The following is a 26908-nucleotide window of genomic DNA, read 5'->3' as shown; positions in this document are numbered from 1 at the left end:
CTCTTGTTCCTTGATAAGGTTTACAAAGGTCTCTACAGCGACTGGATCAGATTTCCTAAAAAGTTGATAACTATATTTAACATGTGTTGCAGCACAAAAATCTTTTAGAGTTAAAATTTGTGCATCATGATCTAAAAGGCCATTCATCTTTTTGCTAACAGAATGAAGAATGGAGTTATCAACAAGAGCCAATTTGGCTTTCAAAAGGGCCATTCAACAGAAGACGCAACCTGTGCTCTTGCAAATGAAGTCCTAGAAACCCTTAATGAGGAAATGCTAGCATTTGGTGTCTTCTGTGATTTGTCTAAAGCATATGACTGTGTTGATCACCAGATTCTCTTACAATAAGCAAAATTAGTAGGAATAAGTGGTGTTGCAGGCAACTGGCTACAGTCATATCTCCAAGACAGGAAACAAAAAGTTGTCTTGAATAGCTCAGATGGAGTATGTGATGTTTCTTCACATTCTGAATGGAGTTCCATTACATGTGGAGTGCCTCAGGGCTCAATTCTTGGGCCACTATTATTCCTGATTTTTATAAATGATCTACCATCATGTACAAGCCTGCCGTGTAAATTTACATTATTTGCTGATGATAATACAATTTTTATGAACAGTAGAACAGATAGTGATCTTGAGAAATCCATTAATCACTTACTCTCAGATGTGGTTAATTGGTTCAATGTGAATGGTATCTCATTAAATTCCCATAAGACCAGCTTTATTCAGTTCTGTACAAAAACAAAAAAAGAGAGAGAGATAAGTGTGACATGTGGTAATCAGCCAATTGAAAAAATAGAAACAACAAAATTTCTTGGAGTGCACAGTGGCAGGAAAATGAACTGGTCTTCGCATATTATAGATCTCCGTAAGAGCTCTGCTACGTATGCTTTACGGGTTGTCACTACACGTGTTGAACCTAACACTGCAAAAGTGGCATACACTGCTATTTTCACTCACTCATTGAATGCGGCATTATTTTTGGGGAAATAAGCCATTAGCAAGGAAAGTGTTCATTGCTCAGAAGTGAGCTTTAAGAGTTATATGTGGACTGCGTCCAAGAGACTCTTGTAGAAATAGCTTTCAAAAACTGAAAGTATACACAACTACATGCCAATGTATTTTTCTCTCATGTGTTTTGTCTGTAAAAATATAGAGATGTTTTAACCCAACAGTAATTATCATCTAACTTGAATACAAAGTAAACAGAAATACTAAACAATGACATTTACTGCCTAGGAACTAAGGAACCTATAGATATATGTACACACAGATTTAATTAAATGCTAAGTTATATACAACATATTTACAAGCAAAAGCAAGCGTTATGAAAAATTATATGAGATGTGTAAGCTAAGGAGAAACGACAATATACTGTAAGAAATGTCAAATGATTTTCTATGGAGAGTAAGTGATCATAATGAGTAACAGAATAAATGAATGTTTATGAATTTAAACAAAGTATGGAAATATCTGAAGATGAATGCAATGACCCTGTATCAGTGGCCACCGAGCTACATAATGCAATTAGTTTTAAGTTTTTTCTTTCAGCGACCAGTGCATCGTCATGGCACAGAGGAAGAGAATTACATTGAGAGTAGCAGGTACGTATTGAAGGAATGGGCCGCACATCAAGTAAACAATTTAGTTACAAGGATATTTATACAAAGGTCATAAGACAAGAAAAATAAAAATAAGCATCACTGCAGTATATATCCATGATATTTATCAGTACCTATTCGCTGCAGAGTACACATAAACATTTAAGCATGTGATTTTACAAAAACCAATTAATTTTTACCATGTCACATGAAAGCTTGAATAATGACATTTTCAGGTAGTCAAGAAAGATAAGTTTGTGACGGTAAAAACTTCATATTTCTCATTACAATTTAAGAACCTTTCAAGGTTAGGTTTTCCAAGCATGTTATACTTTAGAATACTTCCACAGACATGTAAATGCTTCCTTAACATCTACTTCATAAGCATTTGTTCCTTCAGAAACGTCCACCATTAGATCACCAATAGTCTCCTCCTGTTCCTACCTCAACCTCTCCCTCTATGCTTAGATCATGTATCTCCTCAGAGATTCCTTCCTTTGTCTTTGTTAATTCGTCCCAGATTTTCTGTAGTTCACTCTCTGTTGTATGTCTCCAAATTAGAATAAGATGTGTCTACAGATGATTCAGTACTTTCTGATACTTTATTATTAGCTAACTCCACTGCACACTCCTCTAAGCTAGCAAGTGTAGAGCCTGAAACAGCATCTATAGCTGAATCTTTGCATTGTTCTAGCTCTTTCAGCTATTCTTGTACGCCTGAGATTTGATCATGTAGTGTGTTCAATCCCAGCTCAGTTATTTCTTTTAATTGTTTCAAATCTTTGTCCACATTTCTAAATTGCTCCTTCACTTCACTTCAAACTAAATTACATTGTTTCCAAATTTGACTCCTCTGGAAAAGCGGAAAGTTTCCTCTGTAGCTGTAGTATGCTAGTTTAGATTCCTTTTCCTTATGTGACACACTGATATGCTGTTCTAGTGTTATATTTGTCTCCTCAAGTGTTGTGTTTTTTGTTTTTACTTGATTTTTTAATTCCAATTAAGTATTCTTGAGCATCATGTTGATATTGCCTAGTGTTGTGTTTGTTTGAATGTGGCAGTCAGCTCTTTTATATCATTGGTCAGTTGCTCACTAAATGTTCTGAAACCAAGCTGGGATGTTCGCATCCACATTTCTCATCACCATGAGTTATACAATGTCTACAATAATACGTGTTTAATTAGTCTCAGTTAAATAATGTAAGAAGGCTATCTAATGGTGCTGTAGTACACCCACAAACTCTGGTTGCAAAACCACTTACAGTGTACCCCACAACACAAAAAAAAAGAAAAATGCTTTTTGGAAACCAGGCAGCTTGGATTTCCCACATAGATGCTGATGAGAAGCTGGATTGGTGTATAGGTCATGATGTGTCACTGAAAATGGGTGTGTCATTGATACTGCCGTTGTGGACTGGCCATGGGATTATTACAATCAAAGCCCTACATAGTCATGGTCAAAATCTTCCAACTTTTGGATTAATTACTTTCTTCTTCAGCATAATTTTAATCAAAGGATTTAATAAAGCTTTGCTATTTATCAAAACTTCTTCAAAATTCTTATGATAATCACTATATCGTATACTGTATATAGTGCTCATGGTACATTGACTGTTAATTATAAACTTGTTTCAACATATGGAACATCGAAGTTTGATTCATAAGGAATAAGTCCACATATAGTTTGTGTTACTTAAAAGATTCCAATAGAGTGAATGTATAACAAGTTTCTCTTGTCCCTGTGACAACATAGACATTGTGGTGGTCTCTCTTCCTTTATCGCTCACACAATATGTCGAAGACAGGACCTGACGACAGAGTATACTGTCTGACCAGTAGATACCATGAGGAAGGCTGGTTTGAGAAGATTTTTCCACGTAACATATCATTTGGTGGCCTTCCTCTCCCCCCCCCCCCCCTTCCCCCTTCTTCTGTCATACACTTCCACCCATTTCAGTTTTTGCTACTATACAAATCTTGCACTTGGCTGACCCTTTCAGCTTGGTGACCCAAGTGGCAGTTTGTATTGCTAGGGCCTTATACTGGCCCTGACTGTGAATGCGGTATGATGTTTATTGTCATTGTGGCTTGCAGATTGCTGCATCCACCCATTAAATGATATATGTGCATAAATAAAATGTACATCCAAGCAGCAGATTACCTAATTCATTACAAAAATTAACTTTATTAGAGGCAATCATCTATCATCAGTCTGAAAAATGCTTGTGCAACACATCATTTCACCAAAGTGATATGTTGCACTTCACCTGCCAATAACAGCTTCCGCAGTTTTCTTCAGCATGTATTAGTTGCACAGTTTGGATTCCATTCAAATTTTTTGACGGATTGATGCTGTTCAATAAGTTTATCATTAATTGGAAACTATTTGCTCTTTACTTCTCTCTTGGATCCAGATTGTTTTGTGACCAAGCACTGAGTATTGGACTTTATTCAATTCTCTGTCACCACTTATGCATCAATCCATCATTCTCTGCTCTATGTATAGAACAAATATTCCATTTTTACAAATATTCAACAATACTTCAGACTTCTATTAAGTCCTTTTCTTTGACTGAGTCATCAATCTTCTGGCTGGTTTGATGCAGCTTGCCGTGAATCCCCTTCCTGTACCAAACTCTTCACCCCAAAGTAACACTCGTTTATTCACACAATAATGTACGTGTGGTATAGAAGTTCCCTCCTTGACCCATCATTAACAACTGGTGACTTTTATTAAAAGAATATGCTTGATTCAGCATTAACAATAATTGGTAATGTTGCACAAGGATGCTTAAGATGTACACACACCATGATTATTTTCAGAGGCTCTGTTCTGGTTCATAGCCAATATGCTTCATAACTTGCTGTTCATTACAAGCATGCATTAATCACTCACAATATACTGCTGTGTTGCAGGGGAGACTCTGAAAATTGCAAACTGACCCGTTCAACTTTTAAAATTGATGACTTACAGGATCCAAGATGACAGTTGGTCTATGTCATATGTATGTAAAATTGATTCCAAGGCTTAAGCTGTAAATGGAACACTCTGTGTGCTGTCCTCATAGTAATTTGAGACCAAGTAAAAAGCTATGTCAAACTGTAAAAAGCTATAAGTAAAGAAAATGGCATAAAAGAATACAGTTCATGAAAAAATGTTTTAGTAGGTAATTATAGTAATAATTATTTGGAAATGATAATAATAACAGTAATAATAACACTTTTGTGTGGCTCTATGGTCAGGTGCAAATATTTCAATTGAACAACATTCCAGCAACTTGCATATCCCTAATTTAGCCCAGTTATCCATCTGGAGGAAGAGGACCTACACTTTAATGTGGCACCCAAACCATGTATTGTCCCTGCCAACTCCTTACATCATGAGAGATGAATACTAGATCAAAGGCAGACTGAAAATTTCACGCTGAGCAAGGTGGTGCAGTGGGTAGCACACAGGACTTGCAATCAGGAGGATGACGTTTGGACCCTCCCATGAATCTACATACATACTCCACAATCCACCATACGGTGTGGGGCAGAGGGTACCTCGTACCACAACTAGCATCTTCTCTCCCTGTTCCACTCCCAAACAGAACGAGGGAAAAATGACTGCCTATATGCCTCTGTACATGCCCTAATCTCTCTTATCTTATCTTTGTGGTCTTTCCGCAAAATGTAAGTTGGCGGCAGTAAAATTGTATTGCAGTCGGCCTCAAATGCTGGTTCTCTAAATTTCCTCAGTAGCGATTCTCAAAAAGAATGCCTCCTTTCCTCTAGAGACTCCCACCCGAGTTCCTGAAGCTTTCCCGTAACACTCGCATGATGATCAAACCTACCAGTAACAAATCCAGCAGCCCGCCTCTGAATTGCTTCTATGTCCTCCTTCAATCCAACTTGATAGGGATCCCAAACGCTTGAGCAGTACTCAAGAATAGGTTGTATTAGTGTTTTATAAGCGGTCTCCGTTACAGATGAACCACATCTTCCCCAAATTCTACCAATGAACCCTTGTCCCACATCATATCCCTCTGCAATGTTATGCCCAAATATTTAATTGATGTGACTGTGTCAAGCGCTACAATACTAATGGAGTATTCAAACATTACAGGATTCTTTTACCTATTCATTTGCATTAATTTACATTTATCTATACTTATAGTTAGCTGCCATTCTTTACACCTATCACAAATCCTGTCCAAGTCATCTTGTAACCTCCTACTGTCACTCAACAACGACACCTTCCCGTACACCACAGCATCATCAGCAAACAGCCGCACATTGCTATCCATCCTATTCAAAAGATCATTTATGTAGATAGAAAACAACAGCGGACCTACCACACTTCCCTGGGGCACTCCAGATGATACCCTCACCTCCGATGAACACTCACCATCGAAGACAACGTACTGGGTCCTATTACTTAAGAAGTACCAACTGAAAATTTCTGTGGTCTGACCAGGATTTGATCCCACAAACCTTCCAGTTTTCAGCCCACTAGACCACCTAGCCCAATGCCTAAGGAGATCCTTATCTATGAGTAAAGAGAAGGTGCTTGAAATGTTACTTGATGCAACTTAAGCAAATTAAATTCAGGATCCCACAATGAATGCAGTCATATATTTCTCTTCAAATAGTTTCACATTCATGTCATCTCAGTTTTCTTGTTCACCAGAAAATTTATTTTCAATGTACATTCAATGGACTGAGTTTCATCCAAATAACATAGCTCTGTGCTCACATTACTGCTATTCTAATTTGCAGTAGCTGCACAACCAATATGCATCCTTCAAAATGGAGATGTACCTCTACAAGGAAGAAGAGGTCGACTCATTGGTTGGGGCAAACTTCCTGGGCAAACTGGTAAGTTAAGTAAGATATAGAAATAGTGACATTTTTTAGTTACAGGAATATTACAAATATCTATTATCGCCGATGGGGTATACTTGTAATAAGTCAAGCAACCACTTACTATCAGGAAGTAAAATTCCTAGTACTGCCAACAGAAAAACTTAAAAGAAGAAAATATTATTCACATATTTTGAATTTTGCATATTCATTTGTTAGGGAGGAGAAAGGGATGGAATTAGTTTGGGGAAGATCGGAAAAGAGGGAGAGATCACATATATGGGAATTGCACATATGTCATAACCACCTTCTGCCCAGTCTCTCTGTCCATCTCCTCCTTATCTTTCATCTCCCTGGCCTTAAGCCTTGTATATTGCTATTGCTGTTGTCAATGAAACCTTGATTGAGAACTGAAATTGCTTAAAATGAATTAGTAAATCTGTTTGGATCATTTGGATCGAGGGCGCGAGAGACCTCTCCTACTGCAGGACCTGTGAGGATAGTAGCTTCAATGACAGTGTTTTGCATAGCTTTAATCTGCAAATGTGTAGGATTACCAACTTTCGGACAATCCTGATTCTGTAGTTGTAGTCTAATCATCAGTCAATAAGCTATGAACAGTACTGTCTCGTTTTCTGTTAAAACTGACTGCAGGGACGAAAACAAAACAGCACATAGTTACGCATACAATGTGTTATAACTTTAAGTTGAGCAAATATATTTCAAGGACAACACAATACGTGCAAGTCACAGATTAAGTAAACAGAGTAAGACGTGTGTCACTTTAACAGTCAAATCACAACTGAGTCTGAGTCTAACAGCTGCTGGCTGGCTGAACGCTTAGGTGGCGCTGCTGCTGCATGGCTGGCAGACAGCGCCGCATGTAGAGGACGCAAGTAACTACGCGGCGGCACTTTGAAAGATCAGCGAGTCACAACACAATGTTCGTTTAAAGCTATATAATAGAGAAAGAATATATGTTGCAGAAGCAATTTGTCTCATCGTTTACATGCCCTACTACCATAGTTTAAACGGACTGCTCAAGAAACCAAAACCATACATTTTCATTGCACATCATAGCACAGCTTTTCCCCCCTCACAGATTGTTTTAATAAAAAACCTGTCCATTGTTGTTTACAAAAATATATAGCCTGTGTCTGTTTGATTGTTTACAAGAGTATCATCTAAAAATTTGAAATACGTCAATCAAGAACCTTTCGAGACTTTTGCTACCAACATTTGCCTGTTACAGGGTATTATATGTATTATTATATAGCCTATGTCCACCCAAATGTTTATTAGAGTATCATATAAAAATTTGAAGTAAATTGGTCAAGAACTTTTCAAGATTTTTGCTGTCCACATTTGCCTGTTATATGATATATATCAGTGGTAGGTAATGAAAACCTGATAACTCCATCTGGCTGTGAAAACATCTAAACTCCAATAACAAGTAATTTGTTATGAAAGAGAGATTTGAAAGTATATGGATTTCTCTCATCTGTCAATAACTAGGCTCCTATATAGTAAAACATGTAGAAACTTCATCTGTATCACTTTATATTACTTTTTAAGAAATTGTTTTTGCTTCTCCTTTAAAATTTAACAAAATGGAGTTACAAGGCTTTCAATGCCTATCATCGATATCTATATTTATATGTTATATATATTAAAAAATATGTAGCTTATGTCAGTCTAAATGTCTGATGTTTCCCCAAATGATATGTTTCAAAAAACTATCCCTTTCACTGTTTTTATAAGAGCTTAGAAAGTGGCCCTTGTATATGTAAACCTACACTTCTAACATAAGTGTAATATAGAGAGAAAGATGAAACCTGGTGCAAGATCATGGTTGGTGAGAGACAGCAATTGCAGGGAAAACTGGGGACTAGGAAAGGGATTGAGGCAGGTGAAGGACAGAAGCTAATGGAAGCTGAGAAGAGTTTGTGACTGAAGGGTGTTCAGGTAAAATCCCCACTTGCACAGTTCAGCTTCTGTGAATATGATTAGTACATAATATTGACAAGTTAAAGATTTGTGTGTGTATATTGGTCAAGGTTGGTGGACTATTTGCCTCACAGATGCTTTGGTCACTCATTTTCAAGAAGTGTTTATCTATAAACATAATCCAAGTGGAGCATAATTTCAAGTATTGTGTTGGCCAGAAAATAAGGGCCACCAAATCATTTTGTTTTTGATTTTTCGCATTGTAAGTTTCTGCCTCTTAACTTACTCAGTGAACTAATGTACCAATATTCGACTTTTAACTTGTTATGCAAGTTTTCACACATTACACTCATACATTATTTGAGTTAATGCTAGAATACTAAATTATGTGAACTCTGGAAGGAACTGCTTCTCTCAGTTTTTATAGATAAGGCAGTCAATGTTGAATTCCTTACATATATTTTATGATGAGTTGTTGCCTTCACTCCTTACATTATTTGTATCTCCACTTCATTACACAAGTTTCTGATTGCTATTTGAGAGCTGTTCGAAAAGTAAGGTGACATGTCTCAAACATATGTTCACAGTTTCAAGTGTACAGTATACTTCATTTGTTTTTAACAGATAGAAAGGTTAGATGTGTTTTAGTGTGCTGAGCAATTTTTGATTACTATAAAAAATGGAGCAAAGAATTTGCATCAAATTTTGTGTGAAAAATGGAATCATGTTCACAATGGTATACAGGGAGTCTGCCTTAAGTAAAAAAAAAAAAAGTTTACAAGTGGTACAAGCTCTACCAAGATGGCCAGGTAGTTGCCAATGACAAACCTCACTGTGGATCCCCCGCATATGAACAACAGATGATAACATCGAAGCTGTGAAGAAAATTGTCAAATTACCATAAGAGAAGTTGCTGAGGATGTTGGCATATTGGTCACCTCCTTCAATTTTTTTGGATGTTTTGGGCATGAGACGTGCGTCAGTGAAGTTTGTCCCAAAACATCTCAGTTTTGATCAGAAGAACTGTCGCATGAGCATCGCTCAGGGACTCTTGAATGACATCAATGATAATCCTGATTTGCTCAAAGGGGTCATAGCTGGTGACAAAACATGGCTTTATGGCCATGACATCAAAACCAAAGCCCAATTGTCCCAATGGAAGCTTCCCAGAGAGCCAAGACTGAAAAAAGCACGCTAAGTTCAATCATATGTCAAAGTTTTGCTCACAGTTTTTTTTTTTTTTTCTTTTTTTTTTTTTTTTTTTTTTTTTTTTTTTTTTTTTTTTTTTTTTTTTTTTTTTTTCAATCATGAATTTTTGCCTCAAGGTCGGACAGTCAATAAGGAGTATTACTTTGATGTTATGGCCATTTGTGAGAGGCAATATGCAAAAAAGTCTGGAATTGTGGAAAAACAATTCATGGTTTTTGCTTCACAACAATGCTCCTGCTCATTCATCATTGCTTATGAGAGATTTTTTGGACAAAAACAACACAACAGTCATGTCTCCGCCACCATATTCACCAGATTTGGCCTCCTGTAACTTTTTCCTGTTCCCAAAACTGAAGAGACCTGTGAAAGGATGAAGATTTTCAACAATTGAGGAAATAAAAATTGCATCGCTGAAAGTCCTCAAGGCTGTACCGAAAAGTGCTTATGAGAAGTGCTTCAAGGATTGGAAGAAGTTTTGGCATAAGTGTATTGTATCTGGGGGGGGGGGGGGGGGGGGAGATTGCTACGAAGGGGACAGCATGAATAATGATGAATGAATAAATATTTTTTCAAAAAAATATAAAGTCACCTTACTTGTTCAACCCACCTCATAAATAGTCACCTCATGACAAGATTTTCATTTCCAAATAAAATTTTAATTCCATTGAGTCATACTTTATATTTCATTAATTATCAATGTCTTCATTGTTCTTTACACAAATTCAGACTCCCACTAATTATTACAAGTTACTTCAGATTAGAAACTCACACAGACTTGTGCCCAACACAGCTGGCACCTGAATAACTTGTGATGTTAACCAACTCATTAAGGTAGTTTACTGTTTTGCTTTTTATCATTCATATTAATTTTATGTACCATTACTTTTACAAGATGATAATGAGTTTTCATTTGGTTAAATTCTGGTAAACTATTATAAATGTTATAAATTTCCACTTTTATAAACCATATTTTGACTATTGATTTGAAAAGGATAGACTGCTACTAACCATATAGTGGAGACGTTGACTTACAGACAGGCGCAATAAAAAGACTGTGAAACTGGTAAACTTTTGGCCAAAAGGCTTTCTTCTAAAGTACACACACACACACACACACACACACACACACACACACACACACACACACACACACACACACACGACCACTGTCTCTGGGTGCGGAGGCCTGACTGCAAGCAACTGTGTGTGATGGGAGAAGTGATCTGGGTGGTGGGGGTAAGGAAGTAGCTGGGGCAAAGAGGGAGGGATAGCAGGGTAAGGGTGGGGGACGGTAAAGTGCTGCTTGTGGGAGCATACAGGGATGAGGTGAGGAGAGGGTTGGTAGCTAGGTGCAGTTGGGAAGTTAGACAGAGGGCAATGGAAAAAGCAGAGAAGTAAAAAGACAGTGGGTGTGTTGGTGAAATAGAAGGCTGTGTAGTGCTGGAGTGGGAACAGGGAAGGGAACAGGTGGGTGAAGGACAATGACTAATCAAGGCTGAGGACATAAGGATTACGGGAACGTAGGATACATTTCAGGGAGAATGCCCACCTGTGCAATCCAGAAAAGCTGGTGTTGGCAGGGAGGATCTTGATGGCACAGATTGTGAAGTACTTACTGAAGTGCAAATCATTGCCGGCCACAATTTGTCGGTGGCCATTCATGTGGACAAACAGCTTGTTGGTAGCCATGCCCACACAGAATGCAGCAAAGTGGTTACATCTTAGCTTGTAGATCACATGACTGGTTTCACAGGTAACCCTGTCTTTGATGGGATAGGTGATGCCTGTGACTGGACTGGAGTAGGAGGCAGCAGGAGGATGTATTGGACAGGTCTTGCTTCTAGGTCTATTACAGGGATATTTAGATGATTCTTTGATGCCTCAGGATGTGTCCAATTAACTAATCCCTTTCTTTAGTCAAGTTGTGCCATAAACTTCTTTTTCACCCTCAATATGATTCAGAACATTCTCATTAGTTATCCAATTGACACACATACTCTTCAGCATTCTCCTGTAGCACTGCATTTCAAAAGCTTCTGTTTTCTTCTTGTCTGAACTGTTTATCATCTATTTTTCAATTTCATAGTAAGCTAAACTCAAAAACAAGTATTTAACAGAATATATTTATTTAATTAACTAGTTGATTAGGGGACTTCATCACAATACAATGACCAGTAGCCAAATGAGTTCACACTTTTCCTATGAAAGAGCTGTGTGAGACATTTTACGATGGTTGTTTTTTAAGTAAGGGCCGTTTTTATTTTTAAAAAAAGATACAAATACTTTTGTAAAAAAACTTTTATTTTCTGATTCTACACACTTTTACCTATTTTTCTACATAGTTGCCTTGTTTATTTAAGTTTTTAATTCCCTCTTCAAAGAATTCGGCCGCCTGCTCCGACAGCCAAGAGTTCACAGCCGCTTTCACTTCATCGTCGTCATTGAAGCGCTGCCCGCCAAGATGGTGTTTCAGGTACCGGAAAAGGTGAAAATTGCTAGGAGCAAGGTCGGGGCTGTATGGTGCATGGTCCAAAACTTCCCAGCCAAAAGAATCAATCAAATCCCGAGTCTTTTGAGAGGTGTGAGGCCTAGCATTATCGTGCAGGAGCAAAACTCCTTTTGTCAGCATGCCGCACCTTTTGTTTTGAATTGCTCTGCGGAACTTCTTTAGAGTTGCACAGTAGGCATCTGAGTTGATTGTCATTCCTTGTGGCATAAAGTCCACTAGCAAAACACCGCGCTGGTCCCAGAACACAGTTGCCACAATCTTGCACTTTGACAGCGTCTGTTTGGCTTTGACCTTGACGGGTGAGGTTGTGTGTCGCCATTCCATCGATTGTCGCTTGCTTTCGGGAGTGATATGGGATACCCATGTTTCATCTCCAGTGACAATTTGACTCAACATGTCACCCCTTTCTTCCTCGCAACGGATCAAAAAGTCCAATGAAGTGGCAAATCTCTTCCCTTTGTGGTCCTCTGTGAGGAGTCTGGGTACCCACCGAGAACACAGTTTCTTAAAGTTTAGGTTTTCAGACAATTTTGTACAAAAATGATCTTGAAACTTGTGGAAATTCCAAAGAAAGAGTGGAAATTGTGAATCTTCTGTCCTCACAAATCTTTGTTTCAACTGTAGCCACCAAATCATCAGTGATCACAGAGGGCCGGCCTGAGCGTTCTTCGTCATGGACGTTTTGATGGCCATTTCATAACTTTCTAACCCATTGATGCACTTTACCTTCACTCATTGCATTCAAGCCATAAACTTCTGTTAACTGACGATGAATTTCTGCAGCTGATAGGCTTCTCGCAGTGAAGAAACGTATCACTGACCGTATCTCACATGCGGCGGGCGATTCAATAATCGTAAACATTATAAAGTAGCACAGCGATGCGTACACGTCAGCTACAGAGCTGCAACTTGCATCAGTGTGAACGGGAAGGATGCCGGCAAGTGGAGTGGTGGCTTGTTGCAGCGTCCCCGCGAACTACGGGACTATACGCGCGAACGGCCCTTACTTAAAAAACAACCCTCGTACAAGTGTAGGCCTGTGGCCACCTTCCCCTCACCTTACAGTGATTTTCCATAGACTGTATGAAGTAGTGCTGTGTTTCCAGATGAGAGACTAAAGCCGGTGGCTGTGCTGCAGGGACACCAGCGAGGCAGCAGCAGTTGGAGCTGCCCATTGTAGCACTGGACCAGTGCCGGCAGATCTACAGTTCCAAGCTGCCTGTCACCAATGACCAGCTGTGTGTGGGGGGAGAGCAGGGGCGTGATGCCTGCTCCGGCTTCGGAGGTGCACCGCTCGTGCTGTTGGATGGTGCGACGAGAATGCGATACTATCAGGTAGATACTGACATGTATATATAACACGATGAAATCACAGCCGTGAGCCACAGCTGGACAAAGCACTATTCTAGACTTTTCTGTACATTATGGTCCTCAGATATCCAATCTGTAGCTCCACCAGATTTTTTAACATCATCGACTTGCCTTCCATTAGGTTGTCTTCTTGGTTTTTTCTTATTTGATGGAGTACAGCAAAGAATTACATTCTACAGCTGCACAATTACCCTGTAATTCACAATTAAGTGCCTGGCACAGGGTTCATTGAACCACCTTCGAGCTGTTTCTCAACTGTTCCCCCTCGAATAGCACATGGGAAAAATGAACAAGCAAATCTTTCTATGTGAGCTCTGATTCTCTTATTTTATGATGATGATGATCATTTCTCCCTATGTAAGTGGGTGCCAACAAAATGTTTTGACCCTCTGAGGAGAAAGTTGGTGATTGAAATTACATGTGAAGATCCTGGTGCAGCAAAAAAGCCTTTATTTTAATGATTGCTACCCCAGTTTACTTATCATATGTGAAACACTTTCTCCCTTATTTCTAGCTAATACAAAATGAGCTGTGCTTCTTTGAACTTTTTTGAATCTTCCATCAATGATATCTGGTGCAGATTCCACACAACACAGCAATATTCCAGAAGAAGGTGGTGTGTTCTGCCAATAAGTCACAGTCATTGGTTTGCTTTCCCCCACAACATTATCTATGTGATCACTCCAGTTTTAAGTTATTTGTAGTTGTTGTCCCTAAGCATATAGCTGAATTAACAGCCTTTGAATTTGTATAATTTATATTGTGTTACTGAAATGTAGTGGATTCCTTTTTGTGCTCTTGTGGATGACTTCATACTTTTCAATTTTTTGGAGTCAATTTCCACTTTTGCACCATACTTTTGTCTAAGTCACTTTACAGTTGGTTTTGATTATCTGATGACTTTAAAAGACAATCAATGACAGCATCATCTCCACACAATCTAAGAGGGCTGCTCATATTGTCTCCTAAATCATTTATATAGATCAGTAACAACAGAGGACGTATAACACTTTCTTGGAGAACCCCAGATTTACAGCTGTTTTACTCTAGGACTTTCTGGCCTTTACAATGAACAGTGACCTTTCTGACACAAAATAACAAGTTCAGTTGCACTACTGAAATGATACTCTATAGCCACACAATTTGATTAGAAGTCGCTTGTGAGGAACAATGTAGAAAGCCTTTTGGAAATCTAAAAATGTGGAATTAATTTGACATCCCCTGTTGACAGCTCTCATTACTTCATGGGTGTTAATGGCTGATTGTGCTTCGCAAGTATGACATTTTCTGAATTAATGTTGGCTGTATGTCAATAAATCACTTTAATCAAGATAATTCATAATGTTTGAACACAATATATGTTCCAAAATCCTTTGGAAATAATCATTAGCGATATGGGTCTATAATTCAGTGGATTACTCCTATTTCCATTCTTCGATATTGGTGTGACTTGTGTAACTTTCCAGTCTTCCGGTACGGACCTTTTGACAAATGAATGGTTGAATATGATGGTTTGTTTGTTTTGTTTTAGGGCGCAAAAACAACTAGGGTCATATCCACCCATGTCAGGATCGTAGAACATCAAAGCAAAAAAGGAGTTAAAAACAACTACACTTTAAGCCCAACCAATGTAAAGAAAGACAGCTAAAAACAGGGACTTGGAGTAAGCTCCATACAATATTCCATAGAGACAATGGAGGTCCTGAACTGAAGGTTGAATGTCCTTTGCCAAATTGGTACAATGGATAAAAATTAAACGCAATTGAAAGCCCGCTCGTCGTTCACCAAAAACTGCCGATAACTCAGATGGCAAACATAAATGAGAATGTAAGTGCTTAAAAAAAGGGAATTCCATAAGGAAATGGCAAACTGTCAAAGGTTGGAGGCAATGAGCACAAAGTAATGGCGGATCACCATTTAACAAATAGCTATGACTAAAAAGATTGTGCCCAATGTGCAACCTAACTAAAATGATATCTTTGTGACAAGGGGGCTGAGAGGAGGTTGTCAAAGCCACTGGGAGAGGTTTAATTCCCTGGAGCTTGTTCCCATGAGGGGGAGAACAGTTGCGATGTCAGAGTGGCACTACCTGCTGTCAGACATCAACAGAGATCATTGAAGGGAATGGAAGAACTAGCAGACCGAGGTACATCAGCAGACTTGTTTGCCATCAGACTGACGTGACTGGGGACCCACACAAATATCACAGTGGCTCCATAATGAGCGAGCAAGTGAAAGCTTTCCTGAACCAGCTACACTAAGGGATGGATGGTATACAGCATGCAGAGGCTCTGGAGGGCACTGAGAATTGGAGGGGATGACACAATTGAGAAGCCTGTGTCACCAGATGTACTGTGTCGCCTGATACAGGGAAAAATAGCTCCACTGTAAATATTGGGAAGTGTTTTGGAAGATGATACTGAAAATCATCGGTGCCTGTGATGGAGGCACGTCTGACATCGTGGTCAGTCTGAGAGCCATCAGTATACACAAAGGCACTATTGCGAAGCTCTGTGTGAAGGTTGAAAAACTTATGACAATAGACCGAGGCTGGAGTAAGGCTGGAGTAGTGTCCTTAGGAAGCAAATGAAGTCCAAGGTAAACACAGGCCGCTGCACATAGCCAAGTTTGTGAAGGGTTTACACCCACTGGGAAAGTGGCAGGTAGCATGTAGTTAAGCGGTCAGAGCAATAGCTGAAAGCGAACTCCAGGAGGTAACAGAGAAGAGGGACGTGACCAATACTGGTAATCAAAGGAGTCATCAAAGAAGGAGGCATAGGATGGGTGGCCAGGCATGGCAGGCAAACATCATGTGTATCTACTGAGGGGAAAATCATGGTGGCATGACAGCGGTAGTTCGGCAGCTTCTGCATTCAGGCTATCAACCAGGCTAATGTAAAAGGCACCAGTGGCCAAATGGTTACCACAATGGTGGATTGTATTGAGACAGTGTAAGATGGATGGACATGCAGATGCATAAACAAAAGACCATAGTCTAGTTTCAAACGGACAAGGGACCAGTACAAATGGAGGAAGGTGGTCCGATACACTCCTCAGGAATTACCACTGAGGACACATAGGACATTGAAGGGCTGCTTACAGTGGGCAGCCAGGTAAGACTTATGGAAGGACCAAGAAAGTTTCCTATCAAGCATGAGTCCCAGAAATTTCATAGTTTCAGCAGTCGGGAGAGCAACAGGCCCAAGATGTAAAGACGGTAGAAGAAACCAATTGCACTGCCATAAATTCACACAAACTGTTTTGTCTGTGGAAAAGTGAAAGCTATTGTTGATGCTCCACAAGCAGAAATAACTGAGACAACACTGAAGATGCTGATCAAGGAGCCAGGTCAATGGAGAACTGCAAGAAGTGGAAAAATTGTCAACAGAAAGGGAGCTGGAGATGCCCAACAGGAGATAGCCCATAATAGGGTTAATAGGACAATTCTCAGGAGGAAACCCTGAGGCGTACTGTTTTCCTGGATAAAGGTGTTTGACAAGGTAGGATCCATATATACCTTGAAAACACTGTCTTTTAAAAATTCCTGAAGGAAACACAGCATGCAGCCTTGGAAGCCCCACATGTAGAGAGTATGGAGGATACCAGTTCTCCACCAGGTGTTGTAGGCTTTCTCCAAATTGAAAACACAGCCACAATATGGTATTTCTGCAGAAAACCATTCATGACATGGGCTGACAAAGTGATGAGATTGTCAACTGCAGTACGGCGTGCTTGAAATCCACACTGTGCAGTGGTTAATAAATTGTGAGACTCAAGCCACCATACCAGCCAGACAAGAATCATACATTCCATCACCTTTCAAACAGAGCTGGTGAGAGAAATGGGATGGCTACTGGAAAGAAGGTGTTTTCCCTTAACTCTCTTAGGTATGGGTATGACAATGGCTTCATGCCAGCATCTGGGAAACATGCCCTCTGCCCAGATGCGATTGTACATAGGATTGCCCCCAAGAGAAAGATTCTGCAACTTAATAATATGAACATTGTCCGTCCCTGGGGTGGAGGATCAGGATGAATGAGAGCATGGTCTAACTGCCTCATAGTAAAGGTATTGTTGTAGCACTGACAATTCTGAGAAGATAAGGGTATCGCCTGAGCCTCCTCCACTCATTTCTGATGGAGGAAGGCAAGGTGGGTGGAGCTCGAAATCTCTGCAAAATAACAGCCCAGGATTTTGGAGATAGCAGGTGATAAAAAAACTCAAATGAAATCCAGCTAGATTTTTGCTATCCTGAAGAATGTGATGACACTGTGCACACAACTGTTAAAAACAAATGTAGTTGACCTTCATAGGATGATGATTAAAAATGCAGAAAGCACATCTATATGCATGAATTACATCTCAACACACCTTAGTCCATGAAGAGACAGAGACATGGTGCAGTAAAGAGGGAGTGCAAGGAATGGAATGTTCTGTGGTGGTAAAGACAACATTTGTAAGATGTTCTACCTGATCATCACAACTGGGGAATGTTGCTTCTCGAAGGTCACCAATGAGGAGTAAAGCCTGCAGTCATCCTTAGAAAGCTGCCATTTGGGTGTGCATGTAGGTGGGATAGGAGTCAGCAAACTGATAGCACATGAGTAATGGTCACTCGAGTACATGTCAGAGAGAACGGACAACTCAAGATGACAGGCAAGCTGAGCAGTGCAGAAGGAAGTGTCCAAATGGGAATAGGTGTGTGTGTGAAATCTGAAAGGAACGTGGCTTCTCCCGTGTTAAGACAAATGAAGTTAAGTTGATTGAGAAGGTCAGCCAAGAAGGCAACTCTTGCACAGGTTCTGGGAGAACCACCAAAGGAGATGGTGCACATTGAAGTTACTGAGCAGCAGAAAGGGATGAGGGTGTTGCCCAATAAGCTGGAGTAAGTCTTCTCTGGTGATACCAAATAATGGAGGGATATAAACAGTACAAAGGGAAAAGATCAAGTCAGGAAGGAAAATGTGGACCACAACAACTTGAAGCTGGGTAGTCAGTGAAATGGATCATGATGCACCCCCCACCCCATCCCCTCCACTATAAGCTGGATAGTCAGTAAGATGGATTATGTGCCCCCACCCCCCTCCCCCCCCAGAGTTGGAATGCCATCATTGGGGAGATCAAAATGGACTGGTAAGAAATGTGTGAGGTCAAAACAGTCATGAGGATACAATTATGTTTCCTGGAGCCAGGAACTAGTGTATACTGCAGTTCCAAGTGCAGCTGTAATTCCTCTTTGTTGGACCTAAGGCTGCGAACATACCATTGGAGGAGAGTCATGACGAGGAATGGGGAGGAGGAAAAAAATGAAGGGATGTCACCTTGGCAGTTGCCAAGTGCCAGCCTTTGCAGACTCACTGCTACAGGGTGCAGAGGCTGGAGGATCCTGCTCCATGAGATCTACAGAGGCGTTGGCATTTTCCCTCTGTCAATCTGCAGAGTCCAGGGCAGAAAAATTGCTGGCAGTGCACACCAGTGACACAGAGGTCGGCCGGGTGAGGGTATCATGTGGCAACACTATTAAAGGAGAAGACCGTTTGCCTCTGTTTGATTTCTTGGAGCCTTTCTGGTTGGCAGAGGAAGACTCAGATGTTTTTTGCCCAGAGGTACATAAAAAGTCTGTGTGGAAGTATTCCTTTTATCCTTTCCAGACAAGCGGTTGTGTAGCAGGTGACTTCACCCCGGGAGGTGAAAGTTTGGTGGCTTGTTGCACAGCTGGAGGAGGAGATGGGGATGCTACCATGACATTGGGTGATTTTACAATTGCAGTGCTGAATTTGAGGTTGCATGTCTGCTTGACATGTCCTTCATGGATTGAGGTGTAGCAAGAGCAGTGCTGTAAGTTTTAAACATGGCTGCATGGTCAGCAACCATTTATGAATAAAGTTAAAGCAATTACAGTCCTTGGTCACAAAAATAATTACAGTCCTCGCTCACAAAAATTAAGTCTTTGACCTCGTTTCAGCACTTCTATGAGTGCCTTCATCAGAAATTAAACATTCCAATTGGCAGTCATGTATAAAATAAATATCAAGCGATAAAGCTTTAGTCACAAAATTTTTTATAAATGAATATGTGGAAGGCAAGCCAATATGGATTGCTCATACATGTTAAGCCACAGGTAGCAACAGACACTATTTCTTTGGCAGCTGACCAGAGCGCACCCAGGGCCAATCCAGTAGATGGAAGTCCCTCAATTGCAAAAATCTTAGACAGGGCAGAAATACTGGCTGCTGTGACATGGACAGACAATGTGCCCCATAGGGAAGATTGGAACAACATCCACTACAATGAGCCACTACTGATTTAGGAAGACCCCAGCAAAATCAACATGTAGACACTCCCACAGGCACTGTGGCATTGGCCAGGGGGGAATGATGCCTGTGGGGCCACTTGTTGCTGAACACAGTGAGTGCAACCAATAAGCCATGTAATCTCCCCATCTATGCCTGGACAATAGGTACGCTGGTGGGCCAAAGTTTTGATGTGAAAGATCCCCCAATGACAGACATGTAGAACCACAGCACATTATGGCATATGGAAGTGGGAATCACAACCTGAGGAGCAGTCTCTTCTGTAGCTAACAAAAGAACCCCATCAGACACAGAAAGCCAGTGCTGGAGGGAGAAGTAATTATGCAAGGGATCAGAGATACTGCCTGGGGGTCTCTTCTGGCCAACCATGCAGCACAAAAGAGAAGAACTGACTAAGTACAACATCTGCAGTGATGGCTGATGCTATTGTAGCATGAGTGATGCGAGAACGTTCTGGTTCTCAGTATCTATATAAAAACCAAGCAACTCGTCCTGATTGAACGCTGGTTCCGGCCCGACTGGAAGGCGAGATGTGGCATTGGTGTTGGTGTGTTGTGCTGTTGTAATGTATCTGATAATGATAATGGGAGAGAAAGAGAGCCCAGCGCTCTAAACAATGTGATGGATTGTCTGGCACAGAAACTGAAGCATTAAAAAGAGCAACCAATGGCTTGTGATCTGTGATTTAATGGAACTTAGAATGAAACAAGAAGATGTGAAATTTCTTGAGGTTGAATACAATTTCTAAAGCCTCCTTTTTAATCTGAGAATACCGATGCTGAGTGGGAGTTAAAGTCTTAGAAATGTAAGCAATAGGTCGTTCAGACCTGTCCACGTATTTGTGCACCAACATTATGCCAAGACCCTGCTGAGAGGGATCTGTAGCCAACACGAGATGTTGGCCCAGCTGAAAAGCGGCCAGACAGGGGGCAGATTGAAGCTTCAATTTAAGCAAAGTGAACACCCGGTCACAAGCTGGGGACCAGAAAAAAAGCCACATTTTTTATGCAAAAGTGATTGCAGGGACTGAGCAACAGTGGATGTGTCCATCAAAAACTTGTGCTAGTATGCAACTTTACCTAGAAATGCCTACAGTTCCTTAATGGAGGTTGGCTGCATCAACAATTGGAGATGTATGCTGTTCTATAAAACACTGAAAAGTAGCAGGCTTGCTAGTGACGCCAAAAGGCAAGCTTTGACATTAGTATATGCAGAAAGGTGTACTGGCAGTTAGAACGTGCCTAGAGGCCTCATGTAAGGGGAGCTGGAGGTATGATTCTGACAAATGAAGCTTGGAAATGTAGTGGCCACCTGATAATTTTGTGAGCAGTTTGTCAGGGTGGGGCAAAGGGTATGTATCTATTGTGGACTGTGCATTAATCATGACACTGGAGTTGAAGCTTACCTGTCGGCTTCTTAATGATGACCAGTGATGTAACCCATTACTGGAAGGAATAGCCCAAATGACATTGAGTGACATCAGATGGTCTAATTCAGGCTTGAGAGAGTCATGCAATGTGATAGGCACCTGCTGCTCCTAAAAAAAAAAAAAAAAACGAGGGCGGGTGGACTCTTTCATGGTAATGTGGACCTGAAAACCAGTAGCCCAACCGAGCTATGCAGAACTTGATCAGACACCGTATTTAACTCATTGTCAATGAGGGAACCAAAACTGTTACACGCATCTAACCCAAACAGGTCTGTGGTATGGGAATGATCCACAACATATTTGTAAGAGACGTAGCAGAGAACTGACATAGGATCGGAATCTGCTGTTTATTGTAGCTAATTAATTTGTATGAAGCCTGTGTGAGGGGAGGAGACCCCAAGTCCACACATGTTTGTGTGTTTACTAAAGTCATTGCAGCTCCTATGTCCATTTTCATTTTTAGCAGTTTATTAAACATATGCAAGTCACTAAACAATTTGTTCAGGGAGACAGTCATTGTAGAGATACAGTTTATGTCCAATGGTACTACTGTGTCTGCCACATTTCAAGGGCAGTTACACCCCAATGCAGTGTAGCCTTTGTTTTGACACTTGTTGTAAACAGCCCTTTGCTTAGGACATACCTCACGCTCATGTTGGATGAAGCAGTATGGACAAGACGGAAGGGGGGCATGTGGCATGTGGCCGTGCTTGTGACGTGACCTGTTGCTGCTGTGACCATAACTGATGATGCCCCATGCAGCACTAACTCAAAGATTGTACTGCTGCAACGGCATTACTGTCATCCTGAATGCTTGCAGCATGCCAAACAGGAGTTGACTAAACAACTTCTGATATCTCCATCCACGCAGCAATCTGATTGCTCGCAGTCCGTGACACTTAAAAGGACTGTGCCATACTGAGCACATCCATAAGCTTCAGATTCTCACACTGAAGTGCACTTTGGTATCTGGGACCAGATGAATAATAACATCACACATCATGTGATCAGTGTATGATTCATGATGGGTAGTAGTAACCAATATATGATGACAGTTCAACCCATGTAATTCTTCTGACAATGGTAAAATTTTACACATGCCACAACGACATGTGTTTTGTCACAGTAATATGTTGAGAGAAGCTTGCTCATTTCATCAAATAATAAGCTGGCCGGTTCTCGCAATGGTGCAAGTAGGCACAACAGTTGACAAATGCTCAGCGAAAGCAGGTTTCCATGGCCCTTACGAAAACCTGGAAATGTTGGTGTAACTGTTCTCATAGAGTCCCAATATTCAGCTGATTCATCATATGCCAGAACGGGTGATGGTTGCACTGATGGGAGAGTAACCTGCTGCAAACAAGCAGATACCACTTGACTGAGAGCAGTGGTGAGAGGTTGCTGTTGTTCCACGAAAGCTTGCTGTTGAGCTATTCATTGAGATGTTTGTCGGGTAACTGAGCACTGACACTAACACACAGAGGAAATGTAAACCTGTTTTCTTCATCAAGTTTCTATAGAAAGAACAAACACAGTTTATGAATGTAGTACTTTATACAGCATGGTACAAGCAAGATACAATGAAGTACAGGTTATGCATAGCACTGAACGCTTTGACTTGACAACAATAATACAGGTTGCAGAATAGGCTGCTGCTTAAATAATATTGTATCTTTGGTGGCCCACCAGAGCGTGCCAGGGGGCCGACCCAGGTGGCCTCTATAAACGGGCGTATGAGCTGTATGGACGCGCGATCTCTGAAATCACGTGAGTCATAAATGAAGGTACACCATTGTTTAGTAACTCTGCTTTAGTGACACTGTCATTGGTAACATCAGTGTTGTTACTGTGTAATGAACATTTTGATTGCATCCTGCCTCTGGTGTACTTTACGTATGACTAGAATCCCTTTGGGTTTTCATCCAGATTTTGAGACAGTGTTTCATTGGGGAAGCCATTAAAAACATTTCACATTAAAGTTTGGACTAAATTTTTAAGTTCCTATAAAAAGACTTCATAAATCTTGGGAGCTTTGCATTCTGTTAAATTTGGCATGCTTTTTTTGTTGCTCCTGCAATAGTGTTTTGACCTGTTTTGTGTACCATGGGGGATCAGAACCTTCTCTTATTAATTTATTTGGTTATGTATGCCTAAATTGCCGTCAATAACGTTTCTTCGAATTTAAACCGCATCTGGTCTACACTTACATAGATAGGCTGGAAGGAGTTTACACTCTCTCTTAGGAAGATGTCGAGTGAATTTTTACTCGCTTTTTTAAATAGATGTATTTGACATTTATTTTTTGTAGGTTCGGATGTTACAGTATTCAGTCTCATTACGGTGATCTTGTGGTCACTAATCCCTATATCTGTTGTGATGTTCCTTATTTCCTCAGGATTATTTGTTGCTAAGAGGTCAAATATATTTTCACAACAATTTACACTTCAGGTGGGCTCCTGAACTAATTGACCTAATTAATTTTGTGATAATGCATTCAGTATGATTTCAGGTTACACTTTATGGCTACCACTTACTTTAGCTGTAGTATCTGAATGGGGAGGGGGGCAAGAATGTCAGTAAAAGGAACCAAATATTAATTTAATCCAGTTGTCAAGTATAATCTCCACCCATACCTGCTTGCAGAAACATACTACTTCAATTTCACTATAAGATAAACTACTTATGACAGCAATAAACACTTGAACACCAACTGCATTTAATTAATGCTTTCTAATCTTGGTTAGGTCCTTTGTAAAAGTTTTGGATGAACTTATTTCTGGCTTTAGCCAGCTCTCCTTACTTATAATGATTTGAGCTTCAGTGCTTTCTATTAGCACTTGGAGCTCTTTCCCAACATAGCTACAACAGTTTACAGCTGCAATATCTACTGTTGTTAGGTTCACCTTCCTGTTTTTGGCGTGCATCCTTTTAGACTGACACCAGTTCTGTAGTTTTCCTAGACCCTTTAACATAAAAATCTGCCCAGTCCTCTCCACACAGCCCCTACTATCCCTGTAGCCACTTCCTGTGTGTATTGTACCCCTGGACTATTAAGTGGAACTGGAAACCCACCATTCTATGGTGCAAGTAAAGGAATCTGGAGCCTACAGGGACACAGTACATTTCAGCCTCTGATTTAGTTGGCTCTTTAATGAAGAACCACAGTCAGTTCTGTTGAGAATGCTACAGATGGTGAGCTCAATGTTCATCTTGCAAGCAAGATTGGCAGTACTTACTGCTTCAGCTAGCTGTGGAATACCAGGGAGAATCTCTTCCAATTCAAATCCATACACATTGTTAGTACCAACATGAGCCATCACCTGCAGCTGTCTGCACCCTGTGCTCTCCGTGTTGTCTGAAAGCAGCCATTCCACATCTGGAGTGACTATTTCCGGTGTGCCTTAGAATATGGGTGGGCAATAGGCAGCCTGTGGCTCATATCCAGCCTGCGATTAGTTTCAATATGGCCAGTGGAAGAAATTTCTAGGAGGAAGACCAAGGCATGACAGAATTTTCCAATGGAAGTTTTTAAGACAGTTATTGTCTTTAATTCCATGAACTGTGGACCTTGCTGTTGGTGGGGAGGCTTGCGTGCCTCAGCGATACAGATAGCCTTACCGTAGGTGCAATGGGATGGTATCTGTTGAGAGGCCAGACAAACGTGTGGTTCCTGAAGAGGGGCAGCAGCCTTTTCAGTAGTTGCAGGGGCAACAGCCTGGATGATTGATTGATCTGGCTTTGCAACATTAACCAAAACAGCCTTGCTGTGCTGGTACTGCGAACAGCTGAAAGCAAGAGGAAACTACAGCCATAATCTTTCTCAAGGGCATGCAGCTTTACTGTATGGTTAAATGATGATGGCATCCTCTTGGGTAAAATATTCCAGAGGTAAAATAGTCCCCCATTTGGATCTCCGGGTGGGGACTACTCAGGAGGATGTCGTTATCAGGAGAAAGAAATCTAGCGTTCTATGGATCGGAGTGTGGAATGTCAGATTCCTTAATCAGGCAAGTAGGTTAGAAAATTTAAAAAGGGAAATGGATAGGCTACAGTTAGATATATTGGGAATTAGTTAAGTTTGGTGGCAGGAGGAACAAGACTTCTGGTCAGGTGAATACAGGGTTATAAATACAAAATCAAATAGGAGTAGGTTTAATAATGAATAAAAAAAAGGAGTCAGGTCAGCTACTACAAACAGCGTAGTGAACACATTATTGTAGCCAAGATAGACATGAAGCCCACACATACCACAGTAGTACAAGTTTATATGCCAACTAGCTCCGCAGATGATGAAGAGATTGAAGAAATGTATGATGAGATAAAAAAAGTTATTCAGATAGTGAAGGGAGATGAAAATTTAATAGCTATGGGGGACTGGAATTCGATAATAGGAAAAGGAAGAGAAGGAAAGGTAGTAGGTGAATATGGAATGGGGATAAGGAATGAAAGAGGAAGTCGCCTGGTAAAATTTAGCACAGAGCATAACTTGATCATAGCTAACACTTGGTTTAAGACTCATGAAAGAAGACTGTATACATGGAAGAGGCCTGGAGACACTGGAAGGTTTCAGATAGATTATATAATGGCAAGACAGAGATTTAGGAACCAGGTTTTAAATTGTAAGACATTACCAGGGGCAGATGTGTGACTCTGACCCACAATCTATTGGTGATGAACTGTAGAGTAAAACTGAATAAACTGCAAAGAGGTGGGAATTTAACAAGGTGGGACCTGGATTAACTGAAAGAACCAGAGGTTGTAGAGAGTTTCAGAGAGAACATTAGGGAACAATTGACAGGAACAGGGGAAAGAAATATGGTAGAAGAAGAATGGGTAGCTTTGAGAGATGAAATAGTGAAGGCAGCAGAGGATCAAGTAGGTAAAAAGACAAGGGCTAGTAGAAATCCTTGGGTAATGGAAGAGATATTGAATTTAACTGATGAAAGGAGAAAATATAAAAATTTAGTAAATGAAGCAGGCAAAAAGGAATACAAAAGTCTAAAAAATGAGAGTGACAGGAAGTGCAAAATGACTAAGCAGGGATGGCTAGTGGACAAATGTAACATAGAGGCTGCCTACAGGAAAATTAAAGAGACCTGTGGAGAAAAGAGAATCACATGTATGAATATCAAGAGCTCAGATGGTAAACCAGTTCTAAGCAAAGATGGGAAAGCAGAAAGGTAGAAGGAGTATATAGAGGGTCTATACAAGGGCGATGTACTCGAGGGCAATATTATGGAAATGGAAGATGACCTAGGTGAAGATGAAATGGGAGATATGATACTGTGTGAAGAGTTTGACGGAGCACTGAAAGACCTAAGTTGAAACAAGGCCCCGGGAGTAGATAACGTTCCATTAGAACTACTGATAGCCTTTGGAGAGCCAGCCCTGACAAAACTCTACCATTCAGTGAGCAAGATGTATGAGACAGGTGAAATATCCTCAGCCTTAAAGTAGAATATAATAATTCCAATCCCAAAGAAAGCAGGTGTTGACAGGTGCAAAAATTACCAAACTATCATTTTAATAAGTCACGAATGCAAAAAGCAGGTGTTGACAGGTGTGAAAATTACCAAACTATCATTTTAATAAGTCACGGATGCAAAATACTGAGATGAATTTTTTACAGACTAATGGAGAAACTGGTAGAAGCTGACGTTGGGGAAGATCAGTTTGGATTCCA

The 26908-nt window shown here is 40.5% G+C and overlaps 1 protein-coding gene across 1 annotated transcript in view; it reads left to right on the top strand.

The window, feature by feature from the left end:
* Window positions 1–26908, top strand: part of LOC124550921 (chymotrypsin-like protease CTRL-1) — a 155786-nt gene that overhangs the window by 98517 nt on the left and 30361 nt on the right. The window contains exons 6-7 of the mRNA XM_047125718.1: window positions 6363–6461; window positions 13250–13446. Coding sequence (XP_046981674.1) covers window positions 6363–6461; window positions 13250–13446 — 296 coding nt within the window. The remainder of the gene's footprint in view (window positions 1–6362; window positions 6462–13249; window positions 13447–26908) is intronic.

The sequence above is a fragment of the Schistocerca americana genome, chromosome 9 (assembly GCF_021461395.2).
Source record: "Schistocerca americana isolate TAMUIC-IGC-003095 chromosome 9, iqSchAmer2.1, whole genome shotgun sequence".
In the NCBI taxonomy this organism is placed as follows: Eukaryota; Metazoa; Arthropoda; class Insecta; order Orthoptera; family Acrididae; genus Schistocerca; species Schistocerca americana.
Note: the sequence above shows the minus strand (reverse complement) of the source record. Positions and strands in the feature narration are given on the sequence as shown.